Consider the following 21,105-nt stretch of genomic DNA (forward strand, 5'->3'; position numbering starts at 1 on the left):
AGCCCGGGATTGGGAGTCAGAGGTCATGGGTTCTAATCCAGCCTCCACGACGTGCCTGCTGTGTGACCTTGGGCAAGTCACTTAACTTCTCTGAGACTCAGTTACCTCATCTGTAAAATGGGGATTAAGATTGTGAGCCCCACATGGGACAACCTAATCACCTTGTATTCCTCCAGCGCTTAGAACAGTGCTTTGCACATAGTAAACGCTTAACAAATGCCATCATTATTATTATTATTGTGGAACAGGGACTGTGTCCAACTTGTATCTACCTCACAGTTCAGAACAGTGATTGGCACATAGGAAGCACTTAACAAGCACCATTATCATTATTATTATTACTATTACCAGACTCTCCCTAAATGGCCCTTCGGGAAGGCACCAAAATAGATTCAAGAGATCAGCTCTTGAGCCCAAGGATCCAGATTAATAATTATGGTAGTTGTTGAGCGCTTCCCTCTAGGCTGTAAAATCGTTGTGGGCAGGGAACATGTCTGTTATACTGTTCTCTCTCAAGTGCTTAGTACAGTGCTCTGCACACAGTAAGCCCTCAATAAATATAATTGACTGGCACTATGCCAAGCACTGCTCTATGCACTGGGGAAGATACAAGATATTCAGTCTGGACACAGTCCCTGTCCCACATGGGGCTCACACTATTAATCCCCGTTTTACAGATGAGGTAACTGAGGCCCAGAGAAGTGGGGCTTGCGGTCTAGGTAGGAGAGAATAGGATTTGATCCCCATTTTACAGATGAGGAAACAGACACAGAGAAGTGCAGCGACTTGCCCCAGGTCACACAGCAGACAGGTTGTGGAGCCGGGAATAGAACCCAGGCCCTCTGACTCCCAGCCCCAAACTCTATCCACTAGGCCACATTGCTTCCCTACATCAGATCTTGCCTCACGAACTCTGGGCTATGAGTAACTCTCCATTATTAAATGTTGTCTGTCTTCCTCTTTAGACTGTAAGCTCGTTGTGGGCAGGGAACGTGTCCGCTCATCCTGCTGCACTGTGCTCTCCCAAGCGCTTGGTACAGTGCTCTTCACATAGTGAGCGCCCAAAAAATACGATCGATGGATGGATCTCCAGGGTGGAAAACCGGTCGTCGGCATAAAACCTCCAGGAGGCCAGTACCGATTTTCCTCCCCTTGAATAAAACTGAAAAGTTGTGATTGCCAACTTGTACTTCCCAAGTGTTTAGTACAGTGCTCTGCACACTGAAAGTGCTCAATAAATACGACTGAATGAATGCATGGTGCATGGACGCCATAGACATTCTAGAAAGGGAACATTCCTACAGCTGTAGTGAAAAAGATAGTTTCCTGTTTTGGGGCTGGCTTGTCTATTTTTATCATCATGTTAGGTCGGCAACTATTTTGCTTGGACTTGCGAATACAAACCTCAAGTGTGTGTGTGTGTGTGTGTGTGTGTGTGTGTGTGTGTGTGTGTGTGTGTGCACGCACACACATGTACGCATATGTGTGTGCGTGTGCGTGTGTGCGTGTGTGTGTGTGTGTGTGTGTGTGTGTGTGTAAATTCCCTGAGTCACTCGGCAGAATCGTCCCACAGCGCCAACACCCTGGACCTGGACTGTGGATATGGTTTCCACTCTGGCCGTTTACTGATGCTTGGATTGTACTCTAGTAAAAGGTCTTGTAAATGGGATTGCAACCCTATAAAACAAAATGAATCTTCCAGCATTTATGGAGAACGCCACCGTCCAGACCCCGATCCAGGTTTTGTTCCACTAGCTATTTTAATTATCTTTTTTAATATGTCCTCCCTAGATTTCACATTCAGTTCCATCACACTAATCTATTGCATCACAGTTCTCTTTCACATGCTCCTTTCCTTGAGGTTTTGGCTCACCTCTTGTCCTCAGAGAAAAAGGAACTCAAAAGGCCTAAGTTTTCTTCCAAGTTGTTTGTGGCGGTTTTGTCGATAGATCCTTCTACGCCTTTAGATCTCTTCCCTCCGAAAAAGTTGGTGACTTTGTATACGCTTCACAGCCTCTAGACTGTAAGCTCACTGTGGGCAGGGAATGTCGCTGTTTACTGTTGTATTGTACTTTCCCAATGGCTTAGTACAGTGCTCTGCATACAGTAGGAGATCAATAAATATGACTCAGTGAACGAACCAATGAACAAATTCCTCTTGAGACCCTGACGTGAGGAAATCTACTGAAGTGCACAATTCACTTGGGTTTTCACAAGTGGGGGAAAGAGAGAAAGCTCCTTTATCCAGCTTCTCCTCCACTCCAGCAGATTCTGCATTCTGGAGGAATTCTTGGCTTTTGGATTTTGACAACTTAAGCATCTTTTGAAATTTCTGGAAGAAACAGGACAGTACTCAATAAAAATTTAATGCAAACTCAATACCTCCTCGTCAGAAGAGGCTGAGGCTGCTTTTAAGGTGAAGGAGGCTTTGCTGAAATAATAATAATTATGGTATTTGTTAAGCGCTTACTATGTGCCAAGCACTGTTCTAAGCACTGAGGTAATAATAATAATAATAATGTTGGTATTTCAGCGCTTACTATGTGCCAAGCACTGTCCTAAGCACTAGGGTAGATAGAAGGTAATGAGGTTGTCCCATGTGGGGCTCACGGTCTTAATCCCCATTTTACAGATGAGGTAACTGAGGCACAGAGAAATTAAGTGGCTTGCCCAAGGTCACACAGCAGACAAGAGACACAGCCGGGAGTAGAACCCATGACCTCTAACTCCCAAGCCTATGCTCTTTCCACTAAGCCACGCTGCTTCTGATATCTCCTTCCTTTTTAAGAAACCAACTCTTCAAGGTCACTATCCATCCTATCGTCCGCCTTAATGGTCGCTCCCAACCTGAATTTCCTAAATTATTATTACTATTATAGTAATTCATTCATTTATTCTACCATAAGTACTGAGCACTTACTATGTGCACAGCACTGTACTAAGGGCTTGGAAAAGTACAATCCAACAATAAACAGTGACATTCCCTGTGCACAACAAGCGTACAGTCTAGTCAGGGGGTAGGGGAGAGACAGCCATCAATACAAATAAATAATAGTGTTATTATTTATTTATATTAACTGTGTGCAGAGCACTGTACTAAGCGCTTGGGAAGTACAAATTGGCAACATATAGAGACAGTCCCTACCCAACAGTGGGCTCACAGTCTAAAAGGGGGAGACAAAACCAAATATACTAACAAAATAAAATAAATAGAATAGATATGTACAAGTAAAATAAATAAATAAATAGAGTAATAAATATGTACAAACATATATACATATATACAGGTGCTGTGGGGAAGGGAAGGAGGTAAAATGGGGGGGATGGAGAGGGGGACGAGGGGGAGAGGAAGGAAGGGACTCAGTCTGGGAAGGCATCCTGGAGGAGGTGAGCTCTCAGTAGGGCCTTGAAGGGAGGAAGAGAGCTAGCTTGGCGGATGGGCAGAAGGAGGGCATTCCAGGCCTGGGGGATGACGTGGGCCGGGGGTTGATGGCGGGACAGGCGAGAACGAGGTACGGTGAGGAGATTAGCAGCAGAGGAGCGGAGGGTGCGGGGTGGGCTGTAGAAGGAGAGAAGGGAGGTGAGGTAGGAGGGGGCGAGGGGATGGACAGCCTTGAAGCCCAGGGTGAGGAGTTTCTGCCTGATGTGCAGATTGATTGGTAGCCACTGGAGATTTTTGAGGAGGGGAGTAATATGCCCAGAGCGTTTCTGGACAAAGATAATCCGGGCAGCAGCATGAAGTATGGATTGAAGTGGGGAGAGACACGAGGATGTATCAAGCACTGTTCTAAGAGCCGGGGCACATACAGGTCAATCTGCTCAGACACGGTCCCTTGTCAATCAATCAGTGGTATTTATTGAGCACCTATTGTAGACAGAGCACTGTACTAAGCACTTGGAAGCACATGGGGCTCACAGTTTAAGTAAGAGGGAGAACAGACATTCCCAAACTCGTCAACTACAGCCCAGTCTGAACCATCCAAATCATGGGGTGCCGTTAAAAATATGAATAAGTGAAACCCGCAAATAATTCACAAACTTCATTTTCGTTACACTGCACCAGGGGCTGGTGTTTGTAATGCCTAATAAATAAGTGGAGTCAAAGGCCAAGAAAACCCACAAACCTAGGACATCGACTCTTTCATAATCACAAGTGGCTGCACTTCCCTAGCACATCAATGAGCATTTGTTTTCCTCTACCTCTTACGATGCAGCAGTGTGGCCTAGTGGCTAGAGCACAGGCCTGGGAGCCAGAAGGACCCAAATTCTAATCCCGGCTTTATCACTCGTCTGAGTGATCTTGGGCCAGATGCTTCCATTCTCGATGCCTTCTCTCCGCCGCTTGTTGGCCACGTGACCTTGGTCAAGTCACTTCACTGGGCCTCAGTCATCTGTCAAACGGGGATTAAGACTTTGAGTCCCATGTGGGACAGGGACTGTGTCCAACCTGATTTCCTTTCATTCATTCATTCAGTCATTCACCCCAGCACCTAAAACAGTGCCTGGCACATAGTAAGCACTTAAAAAGAGAAGCAGCATGGCTTAATGGAAAGAACCCAGGTATGGGAGTCAAAGGTTGTGGGTTCTAATCCCGGCTCTGCCACTTATCAGCTGTGTGACTTTGGGCAAGGCACTTCACTTCTCTGTGCCTCAGTTACCTCATCTATAAAATGGGGATTAAAAGTGTGAGCCCCTCGTGGGACAACCTGATTACCTTGGATCTACCCCAACACTTAGAACAGTGTTTAGCACATAGTAAGCGCTTAACAAATACCATGATTATTATTAATAATAATAAGAAATACCACTATTATTATTATTATTATTATTATTATTATTGTTGTTATCACCCTCTAGGGCTAGTCTCAACTGTATACTCCCCTCATTGTTCAATGGCTCTCAGATTATGTTCTGTTCAGAGTCGGGGAATTTATTGTTCAAAATATTATGGTGTATCAAGTACCCTATGGATTTAAAATTCAATTTCAAGAGAAACATATTCTGGAAATTAACTTATGTAAACCTGAAATGCAGCTACTAAAATGGAGGCAGTTTGCTGCACTGTTTAGTCCTGCTATTGAAAACAATTCTGTGCTTCTTGAGTACTGTTCATTTTTGACAAATGGAAAAAAATGAGTTTACTTCCAGGTTTTAAATACTTTAATGAAATGATCATCAACGACCTACTGAGTACAACATTGGACTCTAGGGAGAGCACAAGAGAGGTAGATTGCTGCAAAATCAGTCCCCACACCCCCTTTGTGGGCAAAGCAGACCCCCAGCCAGGTGGAGTTTGCAAAAGGAATTTTCTGGGGAGCAAAAGCGAGCTTTTCACACAAAGCTATTGTTGGCAGCGCTTGACCTGCGTTTGGCGAAGCTAATGTTCTTCAAGTCAGGTGACAAAAATTAGACTGGACAGCCTGTCGATCTATGTGACAGATTACATTTTGGACTTCTATAGCATTCAACTCTGCTCCCACCCCACAGCCCATCTGAAAACACAAACACACACACACACAGCTCTTGTTGCCGCTCTAAGGGGCTTCAGGGCAGTTCCCAGAGTCCAAGCAGACGTAAGCAGCGTGGCCTAGAGGACACAGCAGCAGGCCTGGGAGTGGGAAAGACCTGGGTTCTAATGCCGGCTCCGCCACTTGGCTGCTGGGTGACCTTGGGCAGGTTGCTTGGCTTCTCTGGGCTTCGGTTCCCTCATCTGGAAAAGCGGGATTAAGGCTGTGACCTCCTTGTGGGACATGGACTGTGTCCAACCTGATTAGCCTGTAACTACCCCAGTGCTCAGAACAGTGCCTGGTGCCAAGTAACTGCTAACCGAATACCATGAAAAATAAAAAATCAGCCCACATTTGATTGCCCGTAATAAATGATTATATAATAATAATAATAATGTCATTTATTAAGTACTTACTATGTGCAAAGCACAGTTCTAAGTGCTGGGGAGGTTACAAGGTGATCAGGTTGTCCCACTTGGGGCTCACAGTCTTCATCCCCATTTTACAGATGAGGTAACTGAGGCAGAGAGAAGTTAAGTGGCTTGCCCAAAGTCACACAGCTGACAAGTGGCGGAGCCGGGGTTTGAACCCATGCCCTCTGACTCCCAAGCCCACGCTCTTTCCACTGAGCCACGCTGCTTCTCTTAAAGCGGAGGCTCCCCGAGGGGATGACGACCCTTCGTCGAACCAACTGTCCAGGCAGTAGGCCTCAATCGCTGGCTCTTTGCAGGAGGAAACGGGACAGCAGTAGCTAATAAAGTCGGTCATCGGCACGGCTGAAAACCGGCTCAGAGCAGAGGACCACTTGAAACTGTTCCTTCACACTTCCGGGAATAGGATCTGGGGGTCGGACACGTACAGCAGCAACGGGAGGAGAAGGCCCCTCTTTGCTAACGGCTTCACGTGCCCGATCTCCCCTGGAGACATCCCCGCCCAGTCTGCTCTGACAACTATCTTGTCGGTTACTTAACAGAAGTAGCAAAGTGACTTGCCCATGGTCACACAGCAGACGAGTCACGGAGCCTGGATTAGAACCCATGACCTTCTGCCTCCCAGGCACGGGCTCTAGCCACTAGGCCATACGCACAGCACCGTACTAAGTGTTTGGGAGGGTACGATGCAACAGAGCTGGCAGACATGTACCCTGCCCAAGGCGAGAAGCCACGTGGCCTAGTGGACAGGGCCCAGGCTTATCCACTTTTTAATCCCCATTTTACAGATGAGGAAACTGAGGCCCAAAAAAGCAAAGTGATTTGTCCAAAGCCACCCAGCAGGCAAATGGCAGAGCTGGGATTAGAACCCAAGGCCTTCCGACTCCTGGGCGCATTCTCTATCGCCTTGGCCACTCTACCCCTATACCAGGCCACAAATAATAATGGTATTTGTTAAGCGCTAAGTGCCAGGCACAGTACTAAGCGCTGGGTTGGATACATGCAAATTGGGTTGACACAGTCCCTGTACCATGTGGGGCTCATAGCCTCAATCCCCCTTTTACAGATGAGCTATCTGAGGCCCAGACAAGTTAAGTGACTTGCCCAAGGTCCCACAGCAGACAAGTGGCAGAGCCGGGATTAGAACCCATGACCTTTTGACTCCCAGGCTCTAGCCACTAAGCCATACTGCTTCCCAGGGAGGGGTGGGCGAGCGGAGAGGAGTGAGAATCCTTACATCTCAAAGTAAGCCCCTTCTGCTCGAGGAGAGAAAACAGGCCCCCAATTCCTCGACATAGGCATTACTTCTTTTCCCTGAGGTCAGCTTGGTCAGCCTAGCCCAATGCCACCACAAAAGGAGAACATGAGGGAGCTGTTCGACGCAGAATTCAACCCACAGAATGATAATGATAATAATAATAATAATGATAATGGCATTTATTACGCGCTTACTATGTGACAAAGCACTGTTCTAAGTGCTGGGGACGTTACAAAGTGATCAGGTTGTCCCACGGGGGGCTCACAGTCTCAATCCCCATTTTACAGATGAGGGAACTGAGGCACAGAGAAGTGAAGTGACTTGCCCAAAGTCACACAGCTAACAATTGGCGGAGCCGGGGTTTGAACCCATGACCTCTGACTCCAAAGTCCGGGCTCTTTCCACGGAGCCACGTTGCTTCTCTAGCCTTATTCATTCATTCAATCATTCAATCAATACCTTATTCACTCGTTCAATCAGATTTACGGAGCTTTTAGTGTGTGCAAAGTTCTGTACTAGGTACTTGGGAGAACAGAATCGAACAACAAATGGACCCCTTCCCTGCCCACAATGAGCTCACGGTCTAGAGGGGGAGATAGACAGTAATATAAATAAATAAATTGCAGATAGATGCAGATACTTTAGCGTGCGAGCACCTGAGGCACCCAGAAATAGGCCGTGGCCAAAGCGGGAAGGTGAGCATCATCTACCTGTAGTTGCCACGATGTTCTCTGGGCTCTCACTGCACAGCTGCGACAACAGACTGGTCTTGCCCGAGCCGGTGAGGCCTATACAGACCAGGTCGTACTCCGGGCGGGGAGGCGGCGGGCCCTTGCAGCAAAGTGCCCGGAAACACTGCCGAGAAAGAAAAAGAAAAAATGCAGTTCTCTCAGGAGGTGGAAACCAAAATCCTAGCCCCATTTTCTCAGTCAGATCCGGTCAATGCGACTGCACATTCTAGTAATTACTTTGGAGTTGGAGGTCATGGGTTCAAATCCCAGCTCTGCCAATTGGCAGCTTGGGAAAGTTACTTCACTTCTCTGCACCTCCGTTACCTCATCTGTAAAATGGGCATTAAGACTGTGAGTCCCCCGTGGGACAACCTGATCAGTTACTTCATCTGTAAAATGGAGATTAAGACAGTGAACCCCCGGTGGGACAACCTGATCACCTCGTAACCACCTCAGTGCTTAGAACGGTGTTTTGCACATAGTAAGCGCTTAATAAGTGCCATCATCATTATTATTGTTATTATTACTCAATACAAGCTTTGGGGGGGTGGGGAGGGAACGCCTCGCCCAACCCAAGACACTCATTCGGCCCACGCTAGGCCGTGAAGGGGCATGGCCTAGTTCCAAGAGCACAGGCTTGGGAGTCAGAAGACATGGGTTCTAATCCCAGCTCTGCCATGTGTCTGCTGTGTGACCTTGGGCAAATCAATTCACATCTCCGTGCCTCACTGACCTCATCTGTAAAATGGGGATGAAGACTGGGAGCCCCATGTGGGTCAAGGACTGTGTCCAACATGATCAGCTTGTGTCTCCTCCAGAGCTGCGAACAGTACTTGGCACACAGTGAGCGCTTAACAAATCCCATCATCGTCATTATTATTGTCCGGGTTGTGATTGGGAGGACTTTATTCATACTGTGTGCAGAGCACTGCACTAAAGTGCTTGGGAGTACAGTTGAGAAGCGTCGGTGCGCATTTCAGAGAAGCAGCATGGCTCAGTGGAAAGAGCCCGGGCTTTGGAGTCAGAGGTCATGGGTTCAAATTCCGGCTCCGCCAGCTGTAAGCTGTGTGACTTTGGGCAAGTCACTTCACTTCTCTGTGCCTCAGTTACCTCATCTGTAAAATGGGGATAAAGACTGTAAACCCCCCCATGGGGCAACCTGATCACCTTGCAACCTCCCCAGTGCTTAGAATAGTGCTTTGCACATAGTAAGCGCTTAATAAATGCCATCATTATTATTATTATTTCTGCCCTCACGGAATTTCAGTCTCCAGGGAGAGACAGGTACTCTAGTGGCTAGAGCCCAGGCCCAGGAATCAGAAGGACCTGGGTTCTAATCCCGCCTCCGCCACTTGTCTGCTGTGTGTCCTTGGACGAGTCACTTCACTTCTCTGAGCCTCAGCTGTAAAATGGAGATGAGGCGCATGAGCCCCACGTGGGACAGGGACAGCACCCAACCTGATTAGCTTGTATCTACCACAGTGCTCACAAAGGTGCTCGGCACATAGTAAGTGCTTAACAAATACCATCATCATTATCATTATTATTATACTGAAATAAATTATAAATGGGGGAAGCAGCAGGGGACATAAGTGCTGGGGCTGGGGGCGGGGGGGGGGGGCGGTGGGCACGGTTGGTATCCCAAGAGTGCTCAAGAAATACAAGCAATTGATCGGGTCACGGGGGAATCAATCCATCAAAAGGCCTGAGGGCTCCAGGTGATCCTGGGTTTCTTTCCATCGAAGGACTGACCCTGGACAGAAGCGGTCTTCCTGGGAGGGCTAACCTCACTTGAGTGTAAGCTCATTGCGGGGTAGGGAAGGTGTCTATTTGTTGTTTTGTTGTACTGTACTCTCCCAAGCGCTCTGTACAGTGCTCTGCACACAGTAGGCGCTCAGCCACGTCATTCAATTGTTTTTTTTTTTTTAATATAGAGGATAATTCTTGGAAGATTCTAAAACACACTAACGTTTGGAGGAAGAGTGTAAGAACTAGAAGAGGACTTAAGAAAACAACAATCAATGAATCAATCGATGGTATTTATTGAGCGCTCACTGTGCAGAACACCTCAGTTCCCTCATCTGTAAAATAGGGATTAAGACTGTCATGGACTGTGTCCAACCTGATTGGCGTCTATCCACCCCAGCGTTTAGTGCAGTGCATAGCACACAATAGGAACTTAGATACCATTACTATATATAAAAATAAATCATTTATAATATATAATTTATAGATACGTAAGTAAGTGCTGTGGGGGCTGAGGGTGGGGAGAATACACCAAATACCCAAAGGTCATAGATAATAATGATAATTATGGTATTTGTTAAGCGCCTACTCTGTGCCAGGCACTGTACTAAGCACTGGATACAGGCAAATCGAGTTGGACCCTGTGCCACATAGGGCTCACAGTCTCAATCCCCACTTTCCAGATAAGGTAACTGAGGCACAGAGGAGTGAAGTGACTTGCCCAAGGTCACACAGCAGACAAGTGGCAGAGATGGGACTGTAACCCAGCGTGGCTCAGTGGAAAGAGCCCGGGCTTGGGAGCCAGAGGTCATGGGTTCGAATCCCAGCTCCGCCACTTTTCAGCTGTGTGACCTTGGGCAAGTCACTTAACTTCTCTGAGCCTCAGTTCCCTCATCTGTAAAATGAGGATTAAGACTGTGAGCCCCACATGGGACAACCTGATCACCTTGTATCCCCCCCCAGAGCTTAGAACAGTGCTTCACACATAGTAAGCGCTTAACAAATGCCATTATTATTATCATTATTATTAACCCATGACCTTCTGACTTTCGGGCCTGTGCTCTAGCCATTAAACCATGCTGCTTCTCTGGCCCATAGATGACACAGAAGGGAGAGCGAGCCAGGGGAATAAAGGGCTTAATCAGGGAAGGCCTCTCGGAGGAGATGAGACCATAAGCCATCCCCCAGTTCCCTTCTCCACCCCCTCACCCAATTCTTTGCAGGCTTTGCCAAGATGGGCGATTCCATTCATTCATTCGATCATATCTACTGAGTGTCTACCGTGTACGCAGCACTATACTAAGCACTTGGGAGAGTACAATATAATAAATAGTCATGTTCTCTGCCCACAACAAGCTCACTGCCTAGAGGATGGGGGATGGCGGAAAGTCCAGCGAGGCATTTCTGACCCCTTCTTGTTATCGTGTCAGGGCTGGCTCTAGAAAAATCATTCCACTGTCTGACCGTTGACCGTAGAGACCTATTACCAAAGATTCTTGTATTGGACGTAGCCCAGCGTTCGCCTGAATTGTTATTTCTATATACGTTTTTATTTTTATTTGTACAGTTGTGTCTTTTGAAGCTGCGTGGTTCAGTGGAAAGAGCACGGGCTTTGAAGTCAAAGCTCATGGGTTCAAATCCCGGCTCCGCCAATTGTCAGCTGTGTGACTTTGGGCAAGTCACTTCACTTCTCTGTACCTCAGTTCCCTTATCTGTAAAATGGGGATGAAGACTGTGAGCTCCCCGTGGGAGAACCTGATCACCTTGTAACCTCGCCAGTGCTTAGAACAGTGCCTTGCACATAGTAAGCGCTTAATAAATGCATTATTATTTATTATTGTTATTATTCTGGCTTAGACATTTCTACTTCTTCCTTCTGCTTTGACCTTCTTCCTGTTCCCACTTTTTGCAAGAGTTTCTGTCTGTCTATTTCCCACAGATTGAGTGTAAAAGCTCCTCGAGGGCAGACGCGCCTGTTACGGCAGAATTTAGGGTACTGCATAAACACTCCCTTTTTTCAAAATGCATGGATCAAATGTAGTCCAGATGCCTGCAACTACAGATAACAGAGGCTAAGTGAACAGGAAAAGAGCCTGGGCTTGGGAGTCAGAGGTCCTGGGTTCTAATCCCGGCTCCGCCACTCGTCAGCTGTGTGACTTTGGGCAAGTCACTTCACTTCTCTGTGCCTCAGTGACCTCATCTGTAATTTGGGGATTAAGACTATGAGCCCCACGCGGGACAACCTGACTACCTTGTATCTACCCCAGCGCTTAGAACAGCGCTTGGCACATAGTAAGAGCTTAACAAATACCATCATTATTATTATAGGAAGCACTTAATGAGAAGCAGCATGGACTAGTGGAAAGATCATGGGCCTGGAGGTCAGAGGACCTGGGTTCTAATCCCAGATCTGCCTGCTGTGTACCCTTGGCCAAGTCACTCAAATTCTCTACATTTTAACTTCCTCATCTGTAAAATGGGTTATAATAATAATAATGATAATAATGATATTTGTTAAGCGCTTACTACGCGCCAAGCTCTGTTCTAAGTGCTGGGGTAGATACAAGGTAATCAGGTTGTCCCACATGGGGCTCACAGTTTTAATCCCCATTTTACAGATGAGGTAACTGAGGCACAGAGAGGATAAGTGATTTTCCCAAAGTCACACAGGTTATAAGACTGAGAGTCCCACTTGGGACATGGACTATGTTCAACCTGATTTAACGTTTACCTACCTGATGGCTTATAACAACGCTTGACACATATCTTAAAAGATACCACAATAATGATTTTTATTATCACCATCATCGTCAGATACAACAATTATTATTTCTTAAGAGGGAGGGCATGTAGGGATAATAATAATAATGCATTTATTATATGTTGCCAACTTGAACTTCCCAAGCGCTTAGTACAGTGCTCTGCACACAGTAAGTGCTCAATAAATACGATTGATGATGATGATGATGATTTATTAAGCATTACTAAATGCAAAGCACTGTTCTAAGCGCTGGGTTGTCAAGCAAGGGCTGAGAAACAGCGTGACCTTGCAGATAGAGCCCAGACCTGGGAGTCAGAAGGACCTGGGTTCTAATCCCACCTCTGCCGCTTGTCTGCTGGGTGACCCTGGGCAAGTCACTTCGCTTCTCTGGGCCTCAGTTACCTCACCTGTAAAATGGGGATGAAGACCATGAGCCCCGCGTGGTGCAAGGACTGTGTCTAACCTGATTAGCTTCCATCTTCCCCCGACGCTTAGTGTATTGCCTGGTACATAGTAAGCGCTTAACAAGTACCAATAAAAATAAGAAAAAAAAGGCAATCATCAAGTAGCTCCTCCACATGTCCTCTAGCCGTTGCTGAAGGAAGAATCCTGGGCTTGATTCATTCACTCATTCGATGGTATTTATCGAGCGCTTACTCTGTGCAGAGCACTGTACTGAGCGCTTGAGAGAGTACAGATCGCTGGTAGAGCCCAATCATTTCTCCCTTATGTTCTTCCGAACGTGACAGCTAAGGAGTGGCGCGATGGGAAAAGAGCCGACGATACTTTCACCAACAGCCTTTTAGCGGAAAGTGTTTTCAACACCTTCCACGCAATCTTTCAATCACATTTGTCCCCAAAGAGGCCTGTCATGTTTACCCAACAGAATGCCACTAACCAACTGTTCCTTGAGAGAGTTCATATTGAAAACGTTCACTTATCAGTTCTGTTACTGTTTCTTTGGAGCAGGAGGATTCGTTTGAATTGATCTGCTAAATTCAAACGGGTCTCGGAGGCCCTTTCCCGAGGTTTAAGATCAGTTGACTTTTTAGCCGAAGAAATGGCCACACTCGAAAACCAAACCCGAAAAACACACTGGGGGTGGGGGAAAAAAGGCAGCTAAACGTGTCTTTGGCAGATGCCACAAAGCCCAACACGAGAGGAGGCTCGGGATTCCGCTCTCTCAACCATTCTACACTCACGGGAAGTGCTCAATAAATACCATCGATTGATGGATCGTTTGGCCCGCAGCTGTCTCACCAACACTCTGCCCTGCCGCAAGCCACTGGGTCTCTCTTGCCTTTTACCCTTTTGTATTTCGCAACCCGCATTCGCTTTTGGGGCGAACCATTCCATTATTTCTGCTTCGTTCCGGGCCCGGCTCCTGTCTCCGTTCCTATTACTCCATGGCAACAAAAGGAACGGACAGAAGCCGGGAATTTCATGCATAGCGGCTGTCCGCTGTGGGCTCGGTTGCCGCACGAACTTCCTTCCATGGGAAAGTTTCCATTGCCGAGCTTCGTGCTGACTGACGCGCACTGGAGACGTTCATCACTCTTCTTGTGGATAGGGAATGTGGCTGCTCATTCTACAGTAGTGGGCTCTCCCGAGTGCTTAGGACAATGCTCTGCACACAGGAAGTTCTCAAAAAATACCATTGATCGATGGATCGATTCGGTAGAATCTTGGCCAATAGCACCGGGGCGCTCCACAAATCACGGCGATGAGATTCAACATACTTGGGACCATCATTCATCTATTTGTTCGATCCTATTTCTTAAGCACTTACTGTGTTCAGAGCACTGTACTAAGCGCTTGGAAAAGTCCAATGCAACAATAAACATTAACATTCCCCACTCATAACGAGCTCACGGTCCCGAAGTGGGAAACCATCAAAATGGCAATTTTCCAAAGGACATGTGGAGCTCAAGATGGCTCACGCCAACCCCTTGGGAGTTTTCCAGGCTAAAATCCCCAAAGGTTTCACTGAACCTCAGCCCACAGAAGCCGGGACTTGTCTCGAACCGAACCCGCCTGCGTGGTCATGATCTGGGGATCCTCGGCCGACTACGCCCCATTGGGGAACATTTATCCACATCTGAGTTTGCAGGCAGTTTGTTTTTCTTGTTTTTTGTATTTTAAATAATACCATTTGTTAAGCTCTTACTATGTGCCAGGCACTGAACAAAGCACTGGGGTGGATACAACTGAATCAGGTTGGATCCAGTCCCTGTCCCACATAGGGTTCACAGTCTGAGTGGGAGGGAGAATGGGTATTGAATCCGCATTTTACAGTTGATGGAACTGAGGCTCGGAGAACTGAAGGGACTTGTCCGAGGTTACAGAACGGACAGGTGGTGGAGCCGGGATTAGAATCCGGGTCCTCTGACTCCCAAGCCTGTGCTTTTCCCCCTATGCCATGCTGTTCTCCTAAATTACAGTCTTAATCCCCATTTCCCAGATGAGGTAATTGAGGGTCCGCCACAGAAGAACCCAGTATTCAGCAGAAGCAGCACTGTCCAGATTTTGCAGTAAGTGACCTGCCCAAGGTCACACAGCAGAAAAGTGGCGGAGCCGGGATTAGAACCCAAGTCCTTCTAACTTCCAGATCCGTGCTCTAGCCACTAGGCCATGCTGCTTCGTAAAGGTTCCTAGATCCCCAGTAAATAAATAAATAATAAATAATGATGGCATTTATTAAGTGCTTACTGTGTGCAAAGCACTGTTTTAAGCGCTGGGGAGGTTACAAGGTGATCAGGTTGTCCCATGGGGGGCTCACAGTCTTCATCCCCATTTTACAGATGAGGTAACTGAGGTCCAGAGAAGTGAAGTAACTTGCCCAAAGTCACACAGCTGACAATTAGCGGAGCCAGGATCTGAACCCATGACTTCTGACTCCAAAGCCCGTGCTCTTTCCACTGAGCCATGCTGCTTCTCTTCAGTAAGGCACATAGTAGAAGCCTGTCAGAATGAATCATATTTATTGAGCACCTAACGTGTGCACAGCACTGTACTAAGTGTTTGGGAGAGTACAGTACAACAGAGTCGGTAGACATGTAACCTGACCACCAGGAGCTTACAGTCTAGAGATCTTCCATGTAAGCACATGCATTGCTCTTCTCTGTCTAATTTGTTAGAGGGGATGATTTGCCTGGGTTTTCATTCATTCATTCATTCATTCAATCGTATTTATTGAGCGCTTACTGTGCGCAGAACACTGTACTAAGCGCTTGGGAAGTACAAGTTGGCAGCATAGAGAGACGGTCCCTACCCAACAAAGGGCTCACAGTCTAGAAGGGGGAGACAGACAACAAAACATGTGGACAGGTGTCAAGTCCTCAGAACAAATAGAATTAAAGGTACATGCACATCATTAGCAAAATAAATAGAATAGCAAATATGCACAAATAAAATAAATAGAGTAATAAATCTGTACAAACATATACAGGTGCTGTGTGGAGGGGAAGGAGGTAGGGCGGGGGGATGGGAAGGAGGAGAGGAAAAAGGGGGCTCAGTCTGGGTAGCAAGGAGTTCATCATTAATGGTATTTACTGAGTGCTTCCTATCCGCAGAGCACTGTACTAAGTGCTTGGGAGAGTACAACACAGGGGGTAGACACATTCCCCACCCACAGTGAGCTTAATCAATTAAGGGTATTTACTGAGCACTTATTGTGTGCAGAGAACTGTACTAAGTGCTGGGAGAGTACCATACATCAGAGTTGGTATTCACGCTCTCTGCCCACAGTGAGCTTAGAGTATAGAAGAGGAGACAGACATCAATATAGATAAGTAGCAGCATGGCCTCATGGAAAGAGCACGGGCCCGGGAGTCAGAGGTCGTGGGTTCTAATCCCGGTCCTGCTTCGTGTCTGCAGTGTGACCTCCGGCGAGTCACTTCACTTTTCTGTGCCTCAGTTATTTCCTCTGTAAAATGGGGATCAAGATTGTGAGCCCTGATTGTCTCTATCTGCTGCTGAACTGTACTTTCCAAGCACTTACTACAGTGTAAGCCCATTGTTGGGTAGGGACTGTCTCTAAATGTTGCTGAACTGTATTTTCCAAGTGCTTAATACAGTGCTCTGCACACAGTAAGCGCTCAATAAATATGACTGAATGAATGAATGAATGCTCTGCACAGAGTAAGCACTCAATTACCTTATATTTACCTCAGTGCTTAGAACAGTGCTTAGAACAGTAGTAAACGCTTAACAAACACCACAATTATGATTGTTATTTTAAATGAATTATGGATATGGACATAAGTGCTGTGGGGTTGAGGGTGGGGTGAATTAAGGGCACAAATGCAAATGAAAGGCTAATTCAGGAGGGAGTGCGGGGAGAAAAGACGGGTTAGGCCTTACAGGAGATGACCTCTTAAAACTCTGAAGGTGGGGAGAGTGATCATCTGTTGGATATGAAGAGGGAAGGAGTCCCAGACTAGATTGGCATTCATTCATCCAGTGATATTTATTGAACACTTACTGTGTGCAGAGCACTGTACTAAGCGCTTGGAAAGTACAATTCAGCAACCAATAGAGAAAATCCCTGCCCACAAAGGGCTCACCGTCTAGAAATGGACTCGGGTTTATTATTAGGAATGAAGGTATGTAGCCAAAGCTTTTAAAAAAATGGTATTTGTTAAGCACTTACTATGTGCCAGGCACTATACAAAGTGCTGGGGTAGACATAAGATAATTTAGTTGGACACAGTCCATGTCCCACATGGGCTCACAATCTTAACCTCCGTTTTACAGACGAGATAACTGAGGCCTAGAGAAGTGACTTGCCCAAGATCTCACACACACATTCACACACACACACACACACACGCGCGCACACACACACACACACACACACACAAGACAAGTGGAAGAACCCCACGCCTAGTCAGGTTCACAGTTATAAATTTTGATGAGTCCAACCCTCCTAAAAAATCAAATAAAATATTCCAGGCATAATAGAACTATTTAGCAATGAAATTCCAATTCTCACGACTCCAGGGAACTCATCGCTAATAGAATTTTCAAAAATGATATTATCTTGCTCAAACGATCTAATCTCATTGCCGTAAAAGACATTTGTTTACCCTAACTCAGCAAGGAGGAGCCCGGGCTGGGAGCTAGATTCCAGTCTGCCTCACACATCAACCAAAGTGTCAGACAATTCCCCAGTCTGCGATCGGAGATGACAAAGCTGAATACCGCAGATCCACAGCGCGGTTTGCCGTCAGTGGTGGCTCGAGCCCCCTTTTTACAGAAAATTCGCTAATCAATTTGCCAAGGGGGAAGGGAATCGTTTTCCACCTCCTTTTCTCAGTTCACTATTAAAGAATCAGGGAACGTTCTCTTCTGCCAATCTGTCTGGAGATAATGTGACGTGGTGATTCGGCACTTCCACGTTTTTGTTTTCTTTTTCCTAAGAAGCTCCTTTTCAAGCAAATACAAAAATTGCCTCGGTAGTTAGTTTATTCTTAAGTCTTCTTATTCTCCTAAGTGCTCCCCCTTGACACGTCCCGTCACTTATCAACCAGGAATAGTAAATGGAGATGGAAAAATGCTGAGGACTACGTACTTGGTGGTCTTTAAATTTTAATGTCTGCTCCGGCGAGCTCAAGGATAACGACATTGCATAGGACATCTGGCTCGCAGCTCATCATCACAGACCTGTTTACCTTGTCTCTACCCCAAGACTCAGTACCGAGCTCGGCAAAGGCTAAGCACTTCACAGAAGCCACAGTTATTCTTACTATTCAACTTTCCAAACTGATCTCCTCTAAGGCAGCCACACGTCCTATTTTTGTGAGATGGTCAGCCTTCAGGAACGTCTTTGGATTCATTCATTCATTCAATCGTATTTTTTGAGTTTTACTGTGTGCAGAGCACTGTATTAAGTGCTTGGGAAGTACAAGGCGGCAACATAAAGAGACAATTCCCACCCAATAACGGGCTCACAGTCTAGAAGGGGTTGACAGACAACAAGACAAAATATGTACAAAGGTGTCAAAATCATCAGAACAAATAGAACTAAAGCTATATGCACATCATTAACAAAATAAATAGAATTGTAAATATGTACAAGTAAAAAAGAGTAATAAATATGTACAAATATATATGCAAGTGCTGTGGGGAGGGGAAGGAGGTAGGGTGGGGGGGTGGGGGGGGGAGGAGGAGAGGAAAAAGGGGGTTCAGTATGGGAAGGCCTCCTGGAGGAGGTGAGCTCTCAGTAGGGCTTTGAAGGGAGGAAGAGAGCTAGCTTGGCGGATGTGTGGAGGGAGGGCATTCCAGGCCAGGAGAAGGATGTGGGCCGGGGGTCGACGGCGGGACAGGTGAGAACGAGGCCCACTGAGGAGGTTAGCGATGGCAGAGGTGCGGAGGGTGTGGGTTGGGCTGGAGAAGGAGAGAGGGGAGGAAAGGTAGGAGGGGGCGAGGGGAGGGACAGCCTTGAAGCTGAGAGTGGGGAATTTGTGCCTGATGCGCAGGTTGACTGGCAGGCATTGGAGATTTTTGAGGAGGGGAGTAACATGCCCAGAGCGTTTCTGCACGAAGATGATGGTCTTCACAAACTAAGCCCCCCTTTTCCTCTGCTCCTCCTCTCCTCCTCATCGCCCCGACTCCTTCCCTCTGCTCTACCCCCTTCCCCGTCCCACAGCACCTGTGTATACAAGCACATACCCCTTCCATACCCCTTCTAGACTGTGAGTCCGTTGTTGGGTAGGGATTACCTCTATTTGTCGCCAAATCGTACCTTCCCAGCACTTAGTACAGTGCTCTGCACACAGTAAATGCTCAATAAATACTATTGAATGAATGAATGAATGCACATATTATTCCATTCACTTTATTAATGATGTGCATATATCTATAATTCTATTTATTGATATTGATGCTATTGATGCATTTATATTGATGCTATTGATGCCTGTCTACTTGTTTTTCATGTCTGTCTCTCCCCTTCTAGACTGTGAGGAATTGCCTCTGTTGATGAATTGTACTTTCCAAGTGCTTAGTACAGTGCTGTGCACACAGCAGCATTCAATAAATACAACTGAATGGTCTAAATATTTCTGGACTGACAAACGTCTCCATTTTCATTCATTTGATCGTATTTACTGAGTGCTTACTGTACTAAGTGCTTTGGGAGAGAACAATTTTCACCTCACTATTACTAGCCTCCATGTACAAGCTGTACATTTGTAAAAAAAAAAAATACCCCCTCCGCCCTCGCCCAAATTAGAGTACTAGGACAAAGCGCATAGCCATACCACGTTGGGAGCGTCACGTTTTTACAACAGCAGAAACATGGATGGACAATGTTATTTCTATGATAGACAAAAAGATCTAGAAAGTGATTAGGACATTATATCTCGCTGTGTTCGGAGAAGCAGGAGAAATCCTTCATCTTTTCTAGAAGAGGAATGATGACCTCCTCCTCTTTGCTGTCTGACAGATCCCTTGGGATCAGAAATGGAAGGAAGAATCATAGAACTACTTAGAGCTCTTTGCGAGCCAGGAAAGGATGCATAATTAGAGGGAGACTCTACATACTTTACCCCCCAAGGACACTACTCGTGTGTGAATAGCTAGAATGTCCTCTCTTCAGACTGTATCATCTAGAATACGACAGGTGGAGCTGGGCTCGTGACGGAAATGCCAACGACTTGAAGAGCTCTCCACTGGAATTATGAATTTGTCAACCGGAAAGTCAATCCCGGCTCCACCACTTGTCTGCTGTGTGACCTTGGTCAAGTCGCTTCACTTCTCTGGGCCTCAGTCACCTCATCTGTAAAATGGGGATTGAGACTGGGAGCCCCAACCCGCTATACTTGTATTCACCCCAATGCTTAGTACAGTGCCTGCCACATAGTACGCGCTTAACAAATACCACATTTATTTTATTTTGTTAGTATGTTTGGTTTTGTTCTCTGTCTCCCCCTTTTAGACTGTGAGCCCACTGTTGGGTAGGGACTGTCTCTATATGTTGCCAACTTGTACTTCCCAAGTGCTTAGTACAGTGCTCTGCACACAGTAAGCGCTCAATAAATACAATTGATGATGATGATGATGATGATTATTATTATCCCAAATGCCCATGTGGAAAGATGCTTATCATCTCTAATCACCACTTAGGCAAATGAAAATTGCAGGAGTGTTCAGAGTTGCACTACTAAAACGATCCACAGGTTCTCATACACCAGGAATGGAATTAGTTTTGGTATAGATCAGGTGGTTATTATGTGCAAAATACTCTACAGGAATAACATAAACAGTCATATTTATAATAATAAATAATGTTATTTGTTAAGCACTTACTATGTGCCAAGCACTGTTCTAAACACTGGGGTAGATACAAGGTCATCAGGTTGTCCCACGTGGGGCTCACAGTCTTCATCCCCATTTTACAGATGAGGTACCTGAAGCATAGAGAAGTTAAGTGACTTGCCCAAGGTCACAGAGCAGACAAGTGGCGGAAGCAGGATTACAACCCACATCCTCTGACTCCCAAGCCCATGCTCTTTCCTCTGAGCCTTGCTGTTTCCCTGGGCACTTACCATATGTAGGCATTGTACTAAGCGCTCGGGAGAGTACAACAGCACAGAGTAGGTAGCCACGGCCCCTGCCCACGATGAGCTTACAATCTAGAGGGGGCAACGGATATTAATATACTCCCATA

General features: G+C 46.3%; 1 protein-coding gene across 1 annotated transcript in view; it reads right to left on the minus strand.

Annotated features, from left to right (window-relative positions):
- Positions 1 to 21,105, minus strand: part of ARL15 (ADP ribosylation factor like GTPase 15) — a 440,798-nt gene that overhangs the window by 276,643 nt on the left and 143,050 nt on the right. Inside the window, exon 3 of the mRNA XM_038765618.1 lies at positions 7,907 to 8,051. Coding sequence (XP_038621546.1) covers positions 7,907 to 8,051 — 145 coding nt within the window. The remainder of the gene's footprint in view (positions 1 to 7,906; positions 8,052 to 21,105) is intronic.

This window comes from Tachyglossus aculeatus, chromosome 23 (genome assembly GCF_015852505.1).
Source record: "Tachyglossus aculeatus isolate mTacAcu1 chromosome 23, mTacAcu1.pri, whole genome shotgun sequence".
Classification (NCBI taxonomy): Eukaryota; Metazoa; Chordata; class Mammalia; order Monotremata; family Tachyglossidae; genus Tachyglossus; species Tachyglossus aculeatus.